Source organism: Ranitomeya variabilis, chromosome 4, assembly GCF_051348905.1.
Source record: "Ranitomeya variabilis isolate aRanVar5 chromosome 4, aRanVar5.hap1, whole genome shotgun sequence".
In the NCBI taxonomy this organism is placed as follows: Eukaryota; Metazoa; Chordata; class Amphibia; order Anura; family Dendrobatidae; genus Ranitomeya; species Ranitomeya variabilis.
The window spans coordinates 134,008,235-134,029,006 of NC_135235.1; the positions used below are offsets into that span (position 1 = coordinate 134,008,235).

General features: G+C 41.8%; 1 protein-coding gene across 2 annotated transcripts in view; it reads right to left on the reverse strand.

The window, feature by feature from the left end:
- The window catches only part of CDH23 (cadherin related 23), a 1,745,895-nt gene that overhangs the window by 74,849 nt on the left and 1,650,274 nt on the right, over positions 1–20,772 (reverse strand). Inside the window, exons 3-5 of one of the 2 annotated variants that reach the window (XM_077259281.1) lie at positions 11,877–11,993; positions 7,830–8,054; positions 7,536–7,705 (exon numbers count right to left, since the gene is read on the reverse strand). In XM_077259281.1, coding sequence (XP_077115396.1) covers positions 7,536–7,705; positions 7,830–8,054; positions 11,877–11,993 — 512 coding nt within the window. Of the gene's footprint in view, positions 1–7,535; positions 7,706–7,829; positions 8,055–11,876; positions 11,994–12,279; positions 12,385–12,645; positions 13,105–17,634; positions 17,839–20,772 lie in introns of those variants that run through there. The other variant, XM_077259280.1, reaches the window with a different exon arrangement.

The window sequence follows — 20,772 nt, forward strand, 5'->3', positions numbered from 1 at the left end:
ATTAACCTTCACAGAGTTTCCACCAAGCAACTTCTAGGGTTTGTCACTTAGTTGAGAATGATGCTATTTATCTTTTATTTATGTCAATAGAGAAAGTTTTTGCACATGAGGCAATCTATCTGCTGAAAAAGGGGAACGTCATTTTTTATAGCATGAGACTAACTTTGAAAGCAATTGGCACGTTTAGAAGCTATCTGCAGGAAATATATACTATATGGACATAAGTATTTGGACACCAACATATTATGCCTACAAGAGCTTTCATGATATACCTTTCTGAATTTATAGAGGTTCAATCATGAAAATACGTTTCGCTTATATGAACTCCTGCTTTCTGTGGTTTGTGTTGTTGGGTGAGATGATAAGTCTCATTTGCCAAAGTACTGGAAAGTAGTTTAGGGAAACATGTAAAATCACAAAGTGTTTCAGAGCTGGAATAGCTCCTTCATCATGTAAATACATGTTATATGGTAACAATGTAATACTTAAAAAAAAATGCAAAAATAATGATAAAATGGGTGTCTTTTTCATAATAAATAACTTGTTTAAAATAACTGAAATTAAACAAAAATAGATGTAACAATTATAACAATTAACATCAAATTGTGACATTTGAGTCTGGTTGTGCATCACAAAAAAACATTATACTCACAGTAATGCATGGTGAAGGGAACATAATGCTTTGGTTCTGTTTTTTTAGCAGCTGAAACTGGGGCTTTAGATAAGGTGGATGGAAAAATGAACAGTTCCATGATTCAGTCAACTTTGCATCAAAACCTTATGGCGGCCACTAAAAGCTGCTGAAGATGAATGGCTTAGCCAGAAGATCAAAGCTGTAGAATGGCCAAGCCAGAGCCAAGACCCTAAATGCAATTGAAAATCTGTGGATTGCCCTGAAGAGCCATACACAGTAGATGCTCTCACAATCTTAAAGATTTTGATCGCTACTGCATGGAAAAGTGGGCAAAGATTGCCAATTCTGTATGTGTCAAGCTGATTGACTCCTACTCAAAAAGACTGTGTCTGAGCAAAGGGTCTGTATACTTATGACCATATGATATTTCAGTTTTTCTTTTTTAATAAATTTGCAAAAATTACCACATTTCTGCTTTTTTTAGTCAAGATGGGGTGCAGAGTGTACATTAATGAGAAAAGAATGAACTATTTTGAATTTACCAAATAGTTGCAATGAAACAAAGAGTGAAAAAATTCAAGGGGTCTGAAAACTCGAAAACTTTCGGTACCCACTGTGTGTATATATATTCATTGAGGCGGTAGGCCAGTCTAAACAAATGAGTTTTTAGAGCACGCTTAAAATTGTGGTGATTGGGGATTAATCGTATTAACCTAGGTACCTGCATTCCAAAGAATCAGCGCAGCACGTGTAAAGTCTTGGAGACGAGAGTGGGAGGTTCTGATTATTGAGGTCATTAGCGGAGCGGAGGGCACGGGTAGGGTGGTAGACTGAGACCAGAGAGGAGATGTAGGGTGGTGCTGAGCCATGGAGTGCTTTGTGGATGAGGGTAGTAGTTTTGTACTGGATTCTGGAGTGGATGGGTAGCCAATGTAATGACTGGCACAAGGTAGAGGCATCGGTGTAACGGTTGGTGAGGAATATGATCCTGGCAGCAGCATTCAGGACAGATTGGAGCGGGGAGAGTTTGGTAAGAGGGAGGCCGATTAGTAGAGAGTTACAATAGTCCAGACGAGAATGAATAAGTGAGACAGTAAGAGTTTTTGCAGAGTCGAAAGTAAGAAAAGGGCGAATTCTAGAAATGTTTTTGAGATGCAGATAAGAAGAGCGAGCCAGTGATCGGATGTGGGGGGTGAATGAAAGCTCGGAATCAAGGATGACCCCAAGGCAGCGGGCATGTTGCTTTGGAGTAATGGTGGAACCGCACACGGAGATGGCAATGTCAGGCAAAGGTAGGTTTGTAGAGGGAGAGAACACGAGGAGTATAAAAAAATAGGTCCGTTTTACATGGATGACAATCGCAGAAATGTTCCCTGAACAGTGATCCGTATGTCATCTGTGTGCAGTGTGAGGATGCGATTTTCTCACATGTAAGCATCCATGTGACATCCGTATGACATCCGTTGTTAGGACTGGCGGAACGCACCAAATATAAATAAGAGGTGATATAAGATGCGTTTCAGTCCGGGATTCACCGTGCAGAGAAGACACCTGCTGCTCTGTAATGGCGGACTATATAGCGGTATTAAGAACAAACAAACACGGGTTAGCTTCACCCGGTATGAAGGAAGTGAACCCTGTTGCGTCACAGGGCTGCGATATGGCGCAGAGAGCGCAAACAAGGAGTCAGAGAACTCTGCCCCAAGACTCAGGGTCAGAGTCCCTAGAGACCTCTTGTGCTCAACACCGCTACAGTGGTGTCAGGAGTAAACTAAACTTAAAATAGATTTAGCGCACTGGGTGCATGCAGCGCCGCTCTCGCGAACACCACTAACCGCTCTAACTAGGGACAGGTAAGCGCACTGGTTGCGCACGGTGCCGCACTGGCTAACGCTGCTGATAGACGCTATAGATTGTGACTGGTGCTGGATGTCACTAACTGGCACTCGACAGCTCCAACATTCATGAGCATTCATCAACCCAAGGGATGGGAATGATTCAGAGCTTTCACCAGAATAGGCATACATCCACACACACACACAATAACTGATTTATACTAGCGCATGGCCGTGCGGCCATGCAAACCTTTTATAGCTGTAGCTCTCCAGGACCTTCTTAGTGATCCAATAGGAGCCGCTACAGGACCTGAGCATGTGACCCCCGACCTCCAATGAGAGGTCGACCCATGGGCATGCTCAGTAGGGGAAAAGCAGGACATAGTCCCTGGAACGTCTGCTCGCCACTGATCAGTGCTGGCTACAAGGGCTGAGCCTGGAGAGGCAGCAGTAATCAAGCGCACAGTATCAGCTTGAGCTAGACGCTGGGATTGACGTCTCTGCTGAGCAGGTTCCACTGTGGCTGAAGGAGAATGGGAGACTACAGCAGACATGGTTCCAGATTCTCCCTGTGCAGTGGCGGGAACTTGACACCTAACATCTGTATGGCAAGATTTTCTCACCGGCTTGAAAAATGGACATATAATGGATCCATGGGCTCAAATATTCGTGAAAACACATATACAGTTTTATGAAAAAGTTTGGGCACTCCTATTAATCTTAAGCTTAATGTTTTATAAAAATAGTTTTTTTGCAACAGCTATTTCAGTTTCATATATCTAATAACAGTTGGACACAGTAATGTTTCTGCCTTGAAATGAGGTTTTTTGTACTAACAGAAAATGTGCAATCTGCATTCCAGATTTATACTACCATGAATATAAATAAACAGTAATAAATACTGTGATGCAAAAAAAAAAAAAAAAAAAAAAAAATAAATAAATATATATATACATCCTGTCAGCACGTCTGAAAATTCAGCAGTGCACCTATGCTTCTGCAGATATAATTTTTCTGAAATACAAGAATATTTATTATATTATATTTATAATATCAAGCTGTATGTTCATGTTTAAACACCATTCGAATGTCCATACATTGCTCATCCTATTATAATCCCTGAGATACAAAAAATGTTGTAGCCAAGAGCTGCATTCATAATTCTGCTGTTTGTTATTAGAATCTGCTACCAAATTGGACACACACTGTGTATTACTGGTCAGTTGTGCAGACATTCCAGCAGAAAGGACTGCTGGGAGATTTCAGTTCTGAACCCTTGAAAAAGTAAATAGCTCTGGAATTTAACTTGGTCTATAACTCAGGATCGGTAGATGTAACATAATGTACCACAAGTTTTTATGTAGGTTGTAACCATTTGTATACTGTAAAGTGATTTTTAAAAAGTGAAAATGTCTTGAAGGTGATTTGTCACGGATGTTGCTTCTCTTTTTATACGCAGCAAGTTATAGGGTAGGATCTGGGTGAAGATTAGTGTTGAGCATTCCGATACCGCAAGTATCGGGTATCGGCCGATACTTGCGGGTATCGGAATTCCAATACCGAGATCCGATACTTTTGTGGTATCGGGTATCGGTATCGAAACAACATTAATGTAAAAATGTGTAAAAGAGAGAATTAAAATAAAAAATATTGCTATACTCACCTCTCCGACGCAGCCTGCACCTTACCGAGGGAAGCGGCAGCGTTCTTTGTTTAAAATTCGCGCTTTTCTTTCCTTTACGTGAAGTCCCGGCTTGTGATTGGTCGCGTGCCGCCCATGTGGCCGGGACGCAACCAATCACAGCAAGCCGTGACGTAATTTCAGGTCCTTCAGGATTTTAAAATTACGTTCCGGCGTTGTGATTGGTTGCGTCGCAGTCACATGGGCGACGCAACCAATCACAGCAAGCCGTGACGTAATTTCAGGTCCTTCAGGATTTTAAAATTACGTCCCGGCTTTGTGATTGGTTGCGTCGCAGTCACATGGGCGACGCAACCAATCACAAGCCGTGACGTCACGGGAGGCTGGAGACGCGCGCATTTTAAAATGCGCGCTTGTCCAGCCTCCCGTGACGTCCCGGCTTGTGATTGGTTGCGTCGCGGTCAACCAATCACAAGCCGGGAGGCTGGAGACGCGCGCATTTTAAAATTGTTTGCCATATGATAATATAATTTATAACAAAAACAGTGATTAATCTGGTTAGTCATATTGGACTGCTATTATTTTGAACACTGCTGTATATATACAGTAAAACTCTACCCTATTTGGGCTTTTATTAAAATATTACTGGAATATTAGACGAGTGTCAGCTGATCCCATATATTTCAACCATCAAATCTGAATAGTGGTGTCAAGACTCCTGATAGCAGATCATGGGTGAAAGATGTGTCACATATGTTGAATTTTGTTTCTGGCAGTGGCTTATTCTGCTTTCCCAAATAAGAACATGCACATGGCTGACCAAAGCTTGTGGGTGTATGGGGCCGTGGGGGTTGGAATAAATTGCTGTGGGCCATGTAGAATAAATTTGGGTGACAGTGAACCTTAATGCATTGCCAGCTTTAGTCAAGATAAACAAAACCCTGTGATGTAAGGCTCCCTTCTGTCCCAGAAGCATATTGAGATCACATTTTACTGGTCTACAGAGGCTTCAGTCTAAACATCTCTTCTTAAATTGTTATCACGTCTTCATAGATGAGTATTGTCAGGCAATGTTGGTAAAAATTAGCACTTTGACAATTTACAGATAATTAAAATTAGCTGATATTCTTGAAATGTTAGCACTTTTTTTGTGTTGCCTAGATGACTGACATCCGCAACTGTCTAGCTTGTAAGCACTGCACTGAAGATTGCTGGGACTAGGAAGTAATAGCATGTTCCAGCGATCCTTACCAGCTTCAAAAGAGTGCTTACAAGCTCAATAAAGAAGAACATGTAAGCACTGCACATGTCCTGCTGTCTCACACTGGTGGTCGGTTTTCAAGGCAAAAGAAAAAAAAAAGTGTTAAAGGGAACCTGTCACCACGTTTTTGGAAGATGGGATAAAAATAGCGTTAAATAGGGGCAGAGGTGGGCGTTACATTAGTGTGTGTGTTATGCGTTTATTACCCACCTAAGTTGCCGAAATAACTTTGCAAAGTCTCCGTTTTCGCCTGTCAATCAGGCTGGTCAGGTCACATGGGCGTGGTGTCTTCACCCAGATTTGGCGTAGTTTTCCGTTGGTGGCGTAGTGGTGTGCGCATGCCCAAAGTCCGGAATCCTCTTCCAGGGGATTTAAAATAGCGCGGTGTTCGTTATTGCATTGGTGATCGGTGGGCGCGGCCATCTTCCTTTGGCCGCGCGTGCGCAGAAGCGGCGCTCTGCTGGCCGCGGCTTCAGGAAAATGGCCGCGGGATGCCGCGCGTGCGCAGATGGATATCGCGGCGGCCATTTTCCTGAAGCCGCGGCCAGCAGAGCGCCGCTTCTGCGCACGCGCGGCCAAAGGAAGATGGCCGCGCCCACCGATCACCAATGCAATAACGAACACCGCGCTATTTTAAATCCCCTGGAAGAGGATTCCGGACTTTGGGCATGCGCACACCACTACGCCACCAACGGAAAACTACGCCAAATCTGGGGGAAGACAACGCCCATGCGACCTGACCAGCCTGATTGACAGGCGAAAACGGAGACTTTGCAAAGTTATTTCGGCAACTTAGGTGGGTAATAAACGCATAACACACACACTAATGTAACGCCCACCTCTGCCCCTATTTAACGCTATTTTTATCCCATCTTCCAAAAACGTGGTGACAGGTTCCCTTTAATATCTCAAGAACTGTTAAAAACTTTATTTAGGAGTGAATTGCAAAATTGCTTGTATTTACATCTGACAAAATCCATCTACAAAAGTGGGAATAACCTTTTAAGGAGTCCATACACCTTGATTCGGCTGACAAATACCTTAGCTTGGCTTATAGTTCTATAGCTCTGGTAAAAATTAAGAGACCACTGCAAAATGTTCAGTTTGTCTGATTTTTCTCTTTATAGGTATATTTTTGAGTAAAATGTAAATTGTTCTTTTATTCTATAAACTTCTGACAACATGTCTCCAAAGTTCCAAGCAATAAATTTTTTTCTGACAAAGAAACATGGTCAAAATAAAAAAAACAAAAAAACAGTGCTTTCAAACCTCGAATAATGCAATAATTACAATACTAATGTTTTAACTCAACAAGAGTTCAGAAATCAATATTTTGTGGAATAACCATGATTTTTAATCACAGCTTTCATGCATCTTGGCATGCTTTCCACCAGTCTTTCACACTGTTCCTGGCGCAAAAATGTAAGCAGTTCTTCTTTGTTTGATGGCTTGTGACTATCCATCATCCTCTTGATTACATTCCAGAGGTTTTCAATGGGGTTCAGGTCTGGAGATTGGGCTGCCCATGACAGGTTTTGGATGTGGTGGCCTCTTAATTTTTGTCAGAGCTGTATCTCCTCACTCCCCCATAAACATGAACGCCAAATTTAAAGTGCATGTGGCATTTAAACCTACCCACATACTGTCATTGCTGCCTATGTAAAAAACCCCTCACGTTTTCGCCTAGATCTAGCAGTCTTTTGACCATCATGAGAGTTATCACATTTACTTTCTGCACATAGTTTTGATTAAAATGGTATGACATTTGTTCTGCCACCAGATTGTACAATAAACCCTGCATGCATTATTCAATTGATGTCAGAATGGCTGTATATTGTTTTCACAATGTCTTTGCTGTATTAAAATGAGCATTTGAGTCCATATATTGATTTCAAATTCAGGCATGAAAACTGTTCAGAAAGTGATTTTCTTTAAAGTAAGTACACCAACTTCATCAGGTCTACAAGATCTTTTTAGTAATGTACAGAGACTGTGATTGTGAAATCTGGTGGCAGACCACTTTAAATATATACATGTAAAGTTACTATGAAGTGCTGCTATCTCAGGCAGCAGAGAGAAAAAAGGAGTAAAAAATGAGGTCTCATGTAATACTACTGCTCCAAATCCAACGTACAAATATTCCATAATGCAGTCGCTATTTACCTGATAGGACGATTGGCTGAAGATAGGATTGTTGTCATTGATATCCACAATCTCAAGGTGAACTGGAATCTCAGCAGATCTACGAGGAGAACCATTATCTGAGGCCCGAACAGTAAAATTTAACCACTGCACCTGCTCATAGTCAACAGTACGGTTTGCGATAATCTTTCCTGTTATGTAAAAAATAATACACAGGATTCTTATGTGTTTAATACTCTAGGTTTTCTACATCATAAATGTAATAAAGTAAGATGGCGGGAAATGGCTTGGGAAGTTGACTTTGTATTCTTATACCTGCCATATTATCTTCGAGTTGGACGTATCCTGCTGGTACAAGGTTATGAAGTGAATATGTAATCAGACCATTGAGTCCTTTATCTGGATCAACAGCAGACACTGAGAGTAGTGTGGTTCCTGGGGTAGCACCTTCAATTATCCTCTGAGAAAAAACGGTAACTCCGAAGGGGCGAAATCTAGGAGTGTTGTCATTGACATCCAGAATGTTGACTGTTAGTTTGGCTGTGAATGAGAGATAGAATACTATAAGCTTGACATTGCCAACTAGACTTGAGAGAATGTCCATTCAAGACTACCTTTTATCTTTTATATCTAACACTTCATTTAGGTCTCAAGAAGTCTCTAAAGCCATGGTCTATGGTATATTATGATGGATTAAAAAGTGATATTTTCTTTTGTTTAGTCCTGACGTAAATTATAATTTCAGATTTGAGGTAACCAAAACTGAGCATTTCAACTACAGTGCCTTGAAAAAGTATTGACACCCCGTGAGCTTTCCACATTTTTACATGTTACACCCACAAACTTATATCAATTGTATTAGAATTTTATGTTATACTAGATGGTGGCCTGATTCTAACGTATCAGGTATTCTAGAATATGTAGGTAGTGTATAGCAGCGCAGGCTACGTACTATATTTCACAGTGACGTAGTATATAACACAACCGATGTAGTATATAACATAGCTACGTAGTATATAACAGAGCTACGTAGTATGTAACATAGCGTGCGTAGTATATAGCAGAGCTACATAGTATATAACACAGCCACGTAGTATATAACACAGCCACGTAGTATATAACATAGCCACGTGGTGGTTTGCATAGGTATGTAGTATATTGGTCAGCCACGTAGTATATAGCAGAGCTACATAGTATATAACACAGCCACGTAGTATATAACACAGCCACGTAGTATATAACATAGCCACGTAGTGGTTTGCATAGGTATGTAGTATATTGGTCAGCCACGTAGTATATAGCAGAGTCACATAGTATATTGTAGAGCCATGTAGTATATTGCACAGGCACGTAGTATATTGCACAGCCACGTAGTATATAACACAGTCACGTAGTGTATTGCACAGCTACGTAGTGTATTGCACAGCTATGTATTATATTGGTCAGCGACATAGTATATAGCAGAGCCACATAGTATATTGCACAGCCACGTAGTATATTGTAGAGGCATGTAGTATATTGCATAGCTACGTAGTATATTGCAAAGCCACAAAGTACATAACAGAGCCACGTAGTATATTGCACAGTCGACGTAGTATATAACAGAACCGACACAGCCACATAGTATATCGCACAGCTAAGTAGTATATAACACACAGCGCGTAGTATATTGCACAGCCACGTAGTATATTGGACAGTCACGTTGTATATTGCCCAGCTACATAGTATATAGCACAGAGATGTAGTATATAACAGAGCCCACGCAGTATGTAACACAGCCCACGTAGTATATAGCAATGTCGGCACTATATGCATGGTTAAAAAAGACTTAAAATAAAAAATAAACATATACTCACCTTCCGAAGGCCCCTTGAAGTCCTGGCGCCTGTGTGCGGTGCACGCGGCAGCTTCCGGTCCCAGGGTTGGTATGAGTGCAGGACCTGTGATGACATCACGGTCACATGCTGTAACGTCATGGCAGGTCCTTCTCGCATAGCATCCTTGGTACCGGAACCTGCCGCTTGCACTGCCGAGGACAGCGTGCGACATCGGAAGGTGAGAATAACCTATTTTTTTTTAATTATTATTATTTGCAACACGAGATCTTTTTACTATTGATGCTGCATATGCAGCATCAATAGTAAAGAGTTGGGGACACACAGGGTTAATAGCAGCATTAAGGGAGTGCATTACCCGCGGCATAACGCGGTCCGTTACCACTGGCATTAACCCTGTGTGAGCGGTGACTGGAGGGGAGTATGCGGGCGCCAGGCACTGACTGCAGGGGAGTAGGGAGGGACTAATCGGACTGTACCCGTCACTGATTGGTCACGACAGCCATGACAGGCAGCTGGCGAGACCAATCAGCAACGCGGGATTTCCGTGACAGAAGTTGCAGACAGAAAGACAGACAGACAGAAGGAAGTACCCCTTACACAATTATATATATATAGATACCTACACAACGTAAAAAGTATTTGTGAAGTGTAAAGGAAATGATACATACTTTTCTAAATATTTGAAAAGTAAAAATCTGAAAATTGTGATGTGCATTTGTATTCAGCCCCCGAGTCAATACTTTGTAGGACCATCCTTTGCTGTAATTACTGCTACATGACTTTTAGGGTGTGTCTCTACCAGCTTTGCACATTTAGAGGCTGAAATTTTTGCCCATTCTATATCTAACTCAGTGAGATTGGATGAAGAGCGTCTGAACAGCAATTTTCAAGTCTTGCCACAGATCCTCAACTCTATTATTGCTCTGGCAGTATGTTTCGGGTTCTTGTCCTACTGGAAAGTGAACCAATGCCACAGTCTCAAGCCTTTTGCAGTCTCTAGCAGGTTTTCCTCAAGGATTACCTTGTAATTAGCTCTATCCATTTTCCCAGCAACTCTGACCAGCCTACCTATCACTGCTGAAGGAAAATTTCCCTACAGGTGGACATGGATTTCAGCTTCGCTCAATGGCAATGTCTTGGTAGGTTTGCAGTTGGGTCATACTACCTCCATTTTAGGATGATGCCTTGAACAGCGCTACATGAGCAGTTCATAGATTGCTCTATTTTCTTTTTATCATCTAACCCTGCTTTACTCTTCTCCACAACTTTATCCCTGACCTGTCTGGTGTGTTCTTTTGTTTACATGATATTGTGTGTTTCCTAATGTTCTCAAACAAACCTCTGAGGCCTTCAAAGAACAGCTGTTGTTAAGGCCCCGTCTCACATAGCAAGATCGCTAGCGAGATCGCTGCTGAGTCACAAGTTTTGTGACGCAACAGCGACCTCAGTAGCGATCTCGCTATGTGTGACACGTACCAGCGATCAGGCCCCTGCTGTGAGATCGCTGGTCGTGTCGGAATGGCCTGGACCTTTTTTTGGTCGTTGAGGTCCCGCTGACATCGCTGAATCGGTGTGTGTGACACCGATCCAGCGATGTCTTCACTGGTAACCAGGGTAAACATTGGGTTACTAAGCGCAGGGCCGCGCTTAGTAACCTGATGTTTACCCTGGTTACCAAAAAAAACAAACAGTACATACTCACCATCTGATGTCTGTCAGGTCCCTTGCCGTCCGCTTCCTGCTCTGAGATCCGGCCGTACAGTGAGAGCGCAGCACAGCAGTGACGTCACCGCTGCGCTCTGCTCTCACTGTACGGCGGCACTCAGTCAGAGCAGGAAGCAGACGGCAAGGGACCTGACGGACGTCAGATGGTGAGTATGTACTGTTTGTTTTTTTTGGTAACCAGGGTAAACATCGGGTTACTAAGCGCGGCCCTGCGCTTAGTAACCCGATGTTTACCCTGGTTACCCGGGTGCTGCAGGGGGACTTCGGCATCGTTGAAGACAGTTTCAACGATGCCGAAGTCGTTCCCCTGATCGTTGGTCGCTGGAGAGAGCTGTCTGTGTGACAGCTCCCCAGCGACCACACAGCGACTTACCAACGATCACGGCCAGGTCGTATCGCTGGTCGTGATCGTTGGTAAATCGCTATGTGTGCCGGGGCCTTTATAGTGAAATTACATTACACACAGTGGGACTCAATTTACTAATTATGTGACTTCCGGAGGAAATTGGTCACTCAGTATTCTATTTAGGGGTATGAGACCACAGGGGGCTGAATACACATTCATGTCACAATTTTCAGATTTAAACTTTAAAATATTTAGAAAATTATGTATCATTTCCTTTACATATCACAAATACTTGCCACTTTGTGGTGTTATATCACATAAAATCCCAATAAAATACATTTAAGTTTGTGGATGTAACATGAAAAATATGTGAAAAAGTTCAGGGGGATGAATACTTTTTTAAGGCACTAAAAGTTCAAATAACAAGATTTAAATACAGTAAAGAATACTTACCATTTGGGACACTGACTGATCGATCAACCACCTCACTTGCATTATCATAAACAGAGATAGTAATGTCATATGCAGCCACTAGTTCTCTGTCTAAAGGAGAATTTACCAAAACTGCTCCTAGAAAGGAAAGAAACAGATATGTCACAAACAATGGTACAATAAATATTATACTGTCCTGTATAAGATAAACAGCCATTTGTAATCATTGACTTTATAATGTACTTAATACGCAATATTCTTTTGTTACTTGTCTTCAGATTTCCTTAAATCTCACACATTAATATTTACTTATTCATAAAAAATATACAGTGACCCTCAAGTTCAGTCTGCATAGGCTTAACAACCAATAAAGGGACACTTGCCCTTTAAGATGACGAAGATACCATCCTTGCCAGCAATGAGTATGAGATTGGATTAGTGAACAGTTATCATGGTGATGATGATGATGATGGAGGAGGACAACGAATGAGTCAGACAGGGAAGGCTTTCACAGAGATACAGATCAAACCTTCAGGATTGTGAGCCAGAAAGAGAAAAGAAAGGAAAAAGAAAAGATTTATTTAGTTAGTATCACGATACTTAAAAATTAACAGAAAACAAGAGAGCTGAGAATTGTTAATAGAGCGAGGTAAAGACTAGTAAGGAGATCAGGAAAGCAAGTGGGAGATAGGCAAGAAAGGGTAATGCATGCAGAAAATAGTGGAATGGTTGTCAATTCAGAATTATCAGCAAAAATGTCTTCAAAACACAAAATGGAATAAGAAAATACCTGTGTTGAAGTTAATAGTGAAAGCAGCCTGCTGATTTGGCACAACTGCATTGGTGTCATCGGTGGCCAAAATTTCAATAATGTAATACTGCAGGCGAGGGTTGAGGTCTCGGTCGATGGCTGTAACCTCGGCTATGATTGTTCCCAGGCCAACAGACTCTAAGACACTCACAGTTTGAACTGGATTAATGAATTCTGGCGGGCAGTCATTCACATCATCAATCAGGATAATTACTGTGGTGCTTCCAGACAAAGGAGTGGTACCGTGGTCTGCGGCCACAACCATCAGCCTATAGGAATCCTTTTCTTCTCTATCCACAGTCACATTGGCAACACGTATGACACCCGTGATGGCATCAATAAGAAACCTATCTTGAGCACCACTTTCAATTCTGTAGCTTAGCTGTTGGTTTGGTCCACTGTCTGCATCCGTGGCTGTCACCTGCACAACAGAAAAACCTGGAGGAAATATTTTTTAATCAGATAAAGTTCTTTCTGCTCATGTTTTATCTTTCCAACTTAGGATGCACATATGTAAATACATTTTGGTTAGGATTACTATAAATTGAAGGTTAGAGAAGACCTGTTCCTGATACATCTGTTTTATCAAAAAAGAGGGAACAGTCTGGTGCGATGTTTAGGGTACCGTCACACAGTGAAATTTCCATCGCTACGACGGTACGATTCGTGACGTTCTAGCGATATCGTTACGATATCGCAGTGTCTGACACGCAGCAGCGATCAGGGACCCTGCTGAGAATCGTACGTCGTAGCACATCGTTTGGAACTTTCTTTCGTCGCTTGATCACCCGCTGACATCGCTGGATCGTTGTGTGTGACAGCGATCCAGCAATGTGTTCGCTTGTAACCAGGGTAAACATCGGGTAACTAAGCGCAGGGCCGCGCTTAGTAACCCGATGTTTACCCTGGTTACAAGCGTAAACGTAAAAAAACAAACAGTACATACTTACATTCCGGTGTCAGTCCTCCGGCGTCTCAGCTTCTCTGCACTGTGAGCGCCTGCCGGCCGGAAAGCGAGCACAGCGGTGACGTCACCGCTCTGCTTTCCGGCTATGGCGCTTACACAGTGGAGAGAAGCAGAACGCCGGGGACAGACACCGGAATGTGAGTATGTACTGTTTGTTTTTTTTACGTTAATGCTGGTAACCAGGGTAAACATCGGGTTACTAAGCGCGGCCCTGCGCTTAGTAACCCGATGTTTACCCTGGTTACCCGGGGACTTCGGCATCGCTCCAGCGCCGTGATTGCAAAGTGTGACCGCAGTCTACGACGCTGGAGCGATATTCATACGACGCTGCGACGTCACGAATCGTGCCGTCGCAGCGATGGAAATTTCACTGTGTGACGGTACCCTTAGTTGAAAAAAGTCAACAATTACAGAACATCTTTTCTTAGAACTGTTTGTTTTGCCTTTCCTTTGTCTGCACACAATTAGAAAACCATGTCAGCTTTTTTCGAGAAACCACACCACACTGGTCCATGAGTTGTGTCTGGTACTACTGCTCTATTGAATTAAACAGTCCTTAATGATCATGATAGCAACGACACATGGAAAGGTGTGCCATTGCCTTTGGGAGAGAGATCATGTCTGTTTAGAAATACATAACCTCTTTCACATTTTGTTATTTCTAGTATATGCTGAGAGAGGCATCACTACCTAATAGAAATGACTGAACGTTTAGAAATTCAAATTCACCAGGTTCAATTCTCCCGGAAAATCTCAAGTAGTCCATATGTCTTCGGATGGTGAACAGGGGAGAGAAGATGTGAGTGAGAGGAAATGTGAATTTCAGGAAATTCAACTCAAATTTGATTTGCTGCATTTTGGATCTGCTCATCATCTCTACAATCTAAATTCTAAATTAGATTTTTGAAATTATACTGTTGCTTTTCAGTTTTAACAGATCTGGAAAATCTAATTGCACTGATAATACTCTTACATGAAGCTTTCCACATTAAAGTCAATGGAAAGACTGCTTCATTAAAGCACCACGCCAGCAATTTCTTTAATTTCAGCACTGGACTCTCCAGCTGCTGTCTTCACCTTTTATCAATGCCACTCTGGTCTCGCACCACTATCTTGTGACAGCAAATTCTGATTGACTAGAAGTCAAAGGTAAAGGTCAAAAGTTCTCAATGTAAGTCTACGAGGCCTCGTTCTGACCTCCTTCTGGCTCTCATTGACTTACATTGAGTAGTGACTTCCAGATAGCTCCAGCAAACACTGGAGTGATCTGGCAGGTTACAACCTGCAAAAAAATGAAAGGAGTGGCATTGAGAACAGATGAAGATGATGGCTGGTAAATATATTACATGGGGCAGGGAACGAAGATTAGTTGCACCACTAAAGCGCTGCAATAAAAAAATAATGAAGTATTCTGCACTTTCCTATACAGTTAATAAACAGTATTCTGGTGAGTACCAGCCAGATGGAGGCAGAAAAAAAAAACTTTTGGCCTCCGTCTGGTGAATGAATGCTATGGGCTTGTTCCAGCATTTTGGAAAAAGCCCAAGATGTATACTGTTGGCTAATGGTACAAGCACAGTGTGCATCAAAACTTACAGTAGATACATAAAGTGAGGGAGCACCCTCCGTTTAAAAAAATTATCATAATATGAAACAGAAAAGTAATTTACACCAGTTTCCAGATGCCATACATTTCTGAGGTAATCTACACCAGTTTCCAGATGCCATACATTTCTGAGGTAATCTACACCAGTTTCCAGATGCCATACATTTCTGAGGTAATCTACACCAGTTTCCAGATGCCATACATTTCTGAGGTAATCTACACCAGTTTCCAGATGCCATACATTTCTGAGGTAATCTACACCAGTTTCCAGATGCCATACATTTCTGAGGTAATCTACGCCAGTTTCCAGATGCCATACATTTCTGAGGTAATCTACACCAGTTTCCAGATGCCATACATTTCTGAGGTAATCTACACCAGTTTCCAGATGCCATAAATTTCTGAGGTAATCTACACCAGTTTCCAGATGCCATACATTTCTGAGGTAATCTACACCAGTTTCCAGATGCCATACATTTCTGAGGTAATCTACACCAGTTTCCAGATGCCATACATTTCTGAGGTAATCTACACCAGTTTCCAGATGCCATACATTTCTGAGGTAATCTACACCAGTTTCCAGATGCCATACATTTCTGAGGTAATCTACACCAGTTTCCAGATGCCATACATTTCTAAGGTAATCTACGCCAGTTTCCAGATGCCATACATTTCTGAGGTAATCTACGCCAGTTTCCAGATGCCATACATTTCTGAGGTAATCTACGCCAGTTTCCAGATGCCGTACATTTCTGAGGTAATCTACACCAGTTTCCAGATGCCGTACATTTCTGAGGTAATCTACACCACTTTCCAGATGCCGTACATTTCTGAGGTAATCTACGCCAGTTTCCAGATGCCATACATTTCTGAGGTAATCTACGCCAGTTTCCAGATGCCATACATTTCTGAGGTAATCTACACCAGTTTCCAGATGCCGTACATTTCTGAGGTAATCTACACCAGTTTCCAGATGCCATACATTTCTGAGGTAATCTACACCAGTTTTCTGTTGTAGATAATAATACATTTGTCCTCATCCCCTTTTCTAATACCTTCTACTTTTAGAAAAAATTGTCAGGTCAGTGCAAAAGGGCAAAAACTTTTGCTAAATGTTTCTACATTTAATGCCAGAAAACTGTCATAGAGGGGATAATACATTTCATTTAATTGTGTGAGGTATAGAATAACCATATGGTTGGGGACAATGGCGAGCTATGGGGGCCTTGTGCCAGCGCCCGCGAGTGTGCCCCCCGCTTGCTCAGAGCCTCGGTAATTTCAAGACTTACCTCTCCCTGCTCCTCTGCTGCAGCGTCTTCCGCGTGTCCTGACTGTGTGATGTTTTATGTTAGAGGGTGCAATGATGTGACTAGTGTGTGCCCTCTGCCTGAAAAGTCATGGTGCAGAGAGCTGGAAGACGACGACGCTGAGAAGTCCAGAGCAGAGCAGGGGCCAGTGAGGAGAGGTGAGTATTTCATTTTTTTTCAAATGTTTGGAGCATTACATTGTGCCCATCATATACTGTAGCATTATATGGGCCCATCATATACTGGAGCATTATATGGGGCCCATCATACACTGTAGCATTATATGAGGCCCATCATATACTGTAGCATTATATGGGCCCATCATATACTGTAGCATTATATGGCCCCATCATATACTGGACACTTATATGGGGCCCAGCATATACTGGAGCATTATATGAGGCCCAGCATATACTGGAGCATCATATGGGGCCCAGCATATACTGGAGCATCATATGGGGCCCAGCATATACTGCAGCATTATATGGGGCCCAGCATATACTGGAGCATTATATGGGGCCCAGCATATACAGGAGCATTATATGGGGCCCAGCATATACTGGAGCATAATATGGGGCCCATTATATATGGAGCAATATATGGGGCCCATCATATACTCGAGCATTATATGGGGCCCATCATATACTGTAGCATTATATGAGTCCCATCATATACTGTAGCATTATATAGGCCCATCATATACTGTAGCATTATATGAGTCCCATCATATACTGTAGCATTATATAGGCCCATCATATACTGGACACTTATATGGGGCTCCAATTAAATTCCAATATAGGGTTGAGTTGAGCATGGAAGCATAGAAGTAAGATAACTGTTGGAAAAAAGCTCATTTGATCAATATCTTTCTTTCCTGACCACAGCCATGGCTAAATCTGTTTTCAATGGGAAAGACTTCTTTGTTAACCACCTTTAGAACAAAATTCAACTCACATCATACCATTCTCTCTGTGTGAAAGGCCCCCAAACTTAGGGCTTAGGGCAATTAACTCAGTAGACCTCTATTATATAATTTTTATGCTTTAGTTGAAGAAACTGCTATAGAATTATTATATTAAGCCACTCACCTGCAGGACTATTTTCCCGGAGATGCACATTAACAGTTTGTGTACTAAAGATAGGCCTGTTGTCATTGGCATCTAATATTGATAAAATAAGAGCAGCTGTGTTGTTCAGACTGCCAATATCTTCTGCCACCAGGGTAAGATTTAGGATGGGGATAGAGTACGCTTCTCTGTCAATAATTCTTCCCGACCTTACGGCAACAATACCTACAAGAAAATGAATCCCCAAACAGTATATTTATTCACTAGAGTTATATTGTATATAAATTGCATATTAATATTTAATTAGCAGAACAATTCATACTTATCATTAACAATTCTTGTTTTCTAAAATATTCATCTTTTATTAGTCAAATAATCCATGACTTTAACCCCTTCATGACCCCAGCTTTTTTCGGTTTTGCGTTTTCGTTTTTTCACTCCCCTCCTTCCCAGAGCCATAACTTTTTTATTTTTCTGTCAATATGGGCATGTGAGGCTGATTTTTTTGCGGGACACGTTGTACTTTTGAACGACATCACTGGTTTTACCATGTCTTGTATTAGAAAATGGGAAACAACTTCGAAGTGCGGTGAAGTTGCAAAAAAAGTGATATCCCACTTTTGTTTTTTGTTTGGCTTTTTTGCTAGGTTCACTAAATGCTAAAACTGACCTGCTATTTTGATTCTCCAGGTCATTGAGTTCATAGACACCAAACATGTCTAGGTTATTTTTTATCTAAGTGGAAAAAAAAAATCCAAACTTTGCTAAAAAAAAATAATTCTGATACCCGTAGCGTCTCCATTTTTCGTGATCTGGGGTTGGGTGAGGGCATATTTTTTTGCATGCCGAGCTGATGTTTTTAATGATACCATATTGGTGCAGATACGTTCTTTTGATCGCCCATTATTGCTTTTTAATGCAATGTCGCGGCGACCAAAAAAACATAATTCTGGCGTTTCTAATTTTTTCCTCACTACGCTGTTTAGCGATCAGGTTAATCCTTGTTTTTATTGATAGATCAGGCGATTCTGAAAGCGGCAATACCAAATATGAGTAGGTTTGATTTTTTTTATTTTTTTTTATTGTTTTATTTTGAACTAGCTGTACTACCCGGCTTCGCCCGGGGTAATAACTGCTGTTAGCAAAATAGAATGTGTTAACAAAAATTTATTCTGCACAAAAAAAACACAAAACAAATAGATAGAAGTGTAATTATTAAAAGGCAAAAACTAAGCTAATAGAAGCATTTTACAACATATATTTCAACACCAGAGATATTCCATACAGATTTAACTAAATTGGCCAAGTAATGTGAAGTAATCTTCTACTACTTATTCGAGAGCCTTTTGATAAACGACATTCTTAGTTTTTCCTTCAGGTGCAAAGACAAACAGATTTTTGGCTGTTCCAACTCTTGAACAGGCCACATAAAGTTGACCATGAGAAAAGCATGGAGATTGTAAATCTAAGCTAGCTGAAGAGCCCGGTGTTGCCTGGGCATAGTAAATATCCGTGGTTAGTTATAGCACCTCACTTCTCTTATTTTCCCATCACGCCTCTCATTTTCCCCATCACATCTTTCATTTTCCCCCTCACACCTCTCATTTTCCCCCTCACTCCTCTTATTTTCCCCCTCACTCCTCTCATTCCCCCCTAACACTTGTCATTTCGACCTCACATGTGTCATTTTCCGATCACTCCACTATTTTCCCTCACTCCTCTCATTTTGCACTCACACCTTTTCATATTCACCTCACACCTCTCATTTTCACCTCAGTATATACATGTTTGTCATCTTCCTTATATATAGTATACACCTGTATGTCATCTCCTGTATATAGTATATACCTGTATGTCATCTCCCCTGTATATAGTATATACCTGCTGTGTGTCATCTCCCCTGTATATAGTATATACCTGTATGTCATCTCCTCCTATATATAGTATATACCTGTATATAATCTCCTCCTGTATATAGTATATACCTGTGTGTCATCTCACCTATATATAGTATATGTCATGATTCTCAATGGCGAGAGAACATAGCCCAGCATATATGAGAACTAGCTCTTGGAAGATGGAAACTATACTGACCATGAACTAAACCTGCCGCACAACTAGAAGTGGCCGGGTAGCATGCCTACGTTTTTTTATCCCTAGATGCCCAGCGCCAGCCGGAGAACTACCTAATCCTAGCAGAGGAAAAGACAGTCCTGGCTCACCTCTAGAGAAATTTTCCCAAAAGGCAGACAGAGGCCCCCACATATATTGGCGGTGATTTAAGATGAAATGACAAACGTAGTATGAAAATAGGTTTAGCAAAATCGAGGTCCGCTTACTAGATAGCATGAAGACAGAAAGGGCACTTTCATGGTCAGCAGAAAACCCTATCAAAACACCATCCAGAAATTACTTTAAGACTCTAGCATTAACTCATAACACCAGAGTGGCAATTTCCGCTCACAAGAGCTTTCCAGACACAATAACGAAACAGCAGCTGTGAACAGGAACAAAATGCAAAAACACACAAGGACAAAAGTCCAACTTAGCTGGGAGTTGTCTAGTAGCAGGAACATGCACAGAAAGGCTACTGATTACATTGTTGACCGGCATGAAACTGACAGAGGAGCAAGGTTATATAGCGACTCCCACATCCTGATAGGAGCAGGTGAACAGAGGGGATGATGCACACAAGTTAAATTCCACAAGTGGCCACCGGGGGAGCCCAGAATCCAATTTCACAACAGTACCCCCCCCTCAAGGAGGGGGCACCGAACCCTCACCAGAACCACCAGGGCGATCAGGATGAGCCCTATGAAAGGCACGGACAAGATCGGAGGCATGAACATCAGAGGCAGTGACCCAAGAATTATCCTCCTGACCGTATCCCTTCCATTTGACCAGATACTGGAGTTTCCGTCTGGAAACACGAGAGTCCAAGATCTTTTCCACAACGTACTCCAACTCACCCTCAACCAACACCGGAGCAGGAGGCTCAACGGAAGGCACAGCTGGTACCTCATACCTGCGCAACAATGACCGATGAAAAACATTATGAATCGAAAAGGATGCAGGGAGGTCCAAACGGAAGGACACAGGGTTAAGAATCTCCAATATCTTGTACGGGCCGATGAACCGAGGCTTAAACTTAGGAGAAGA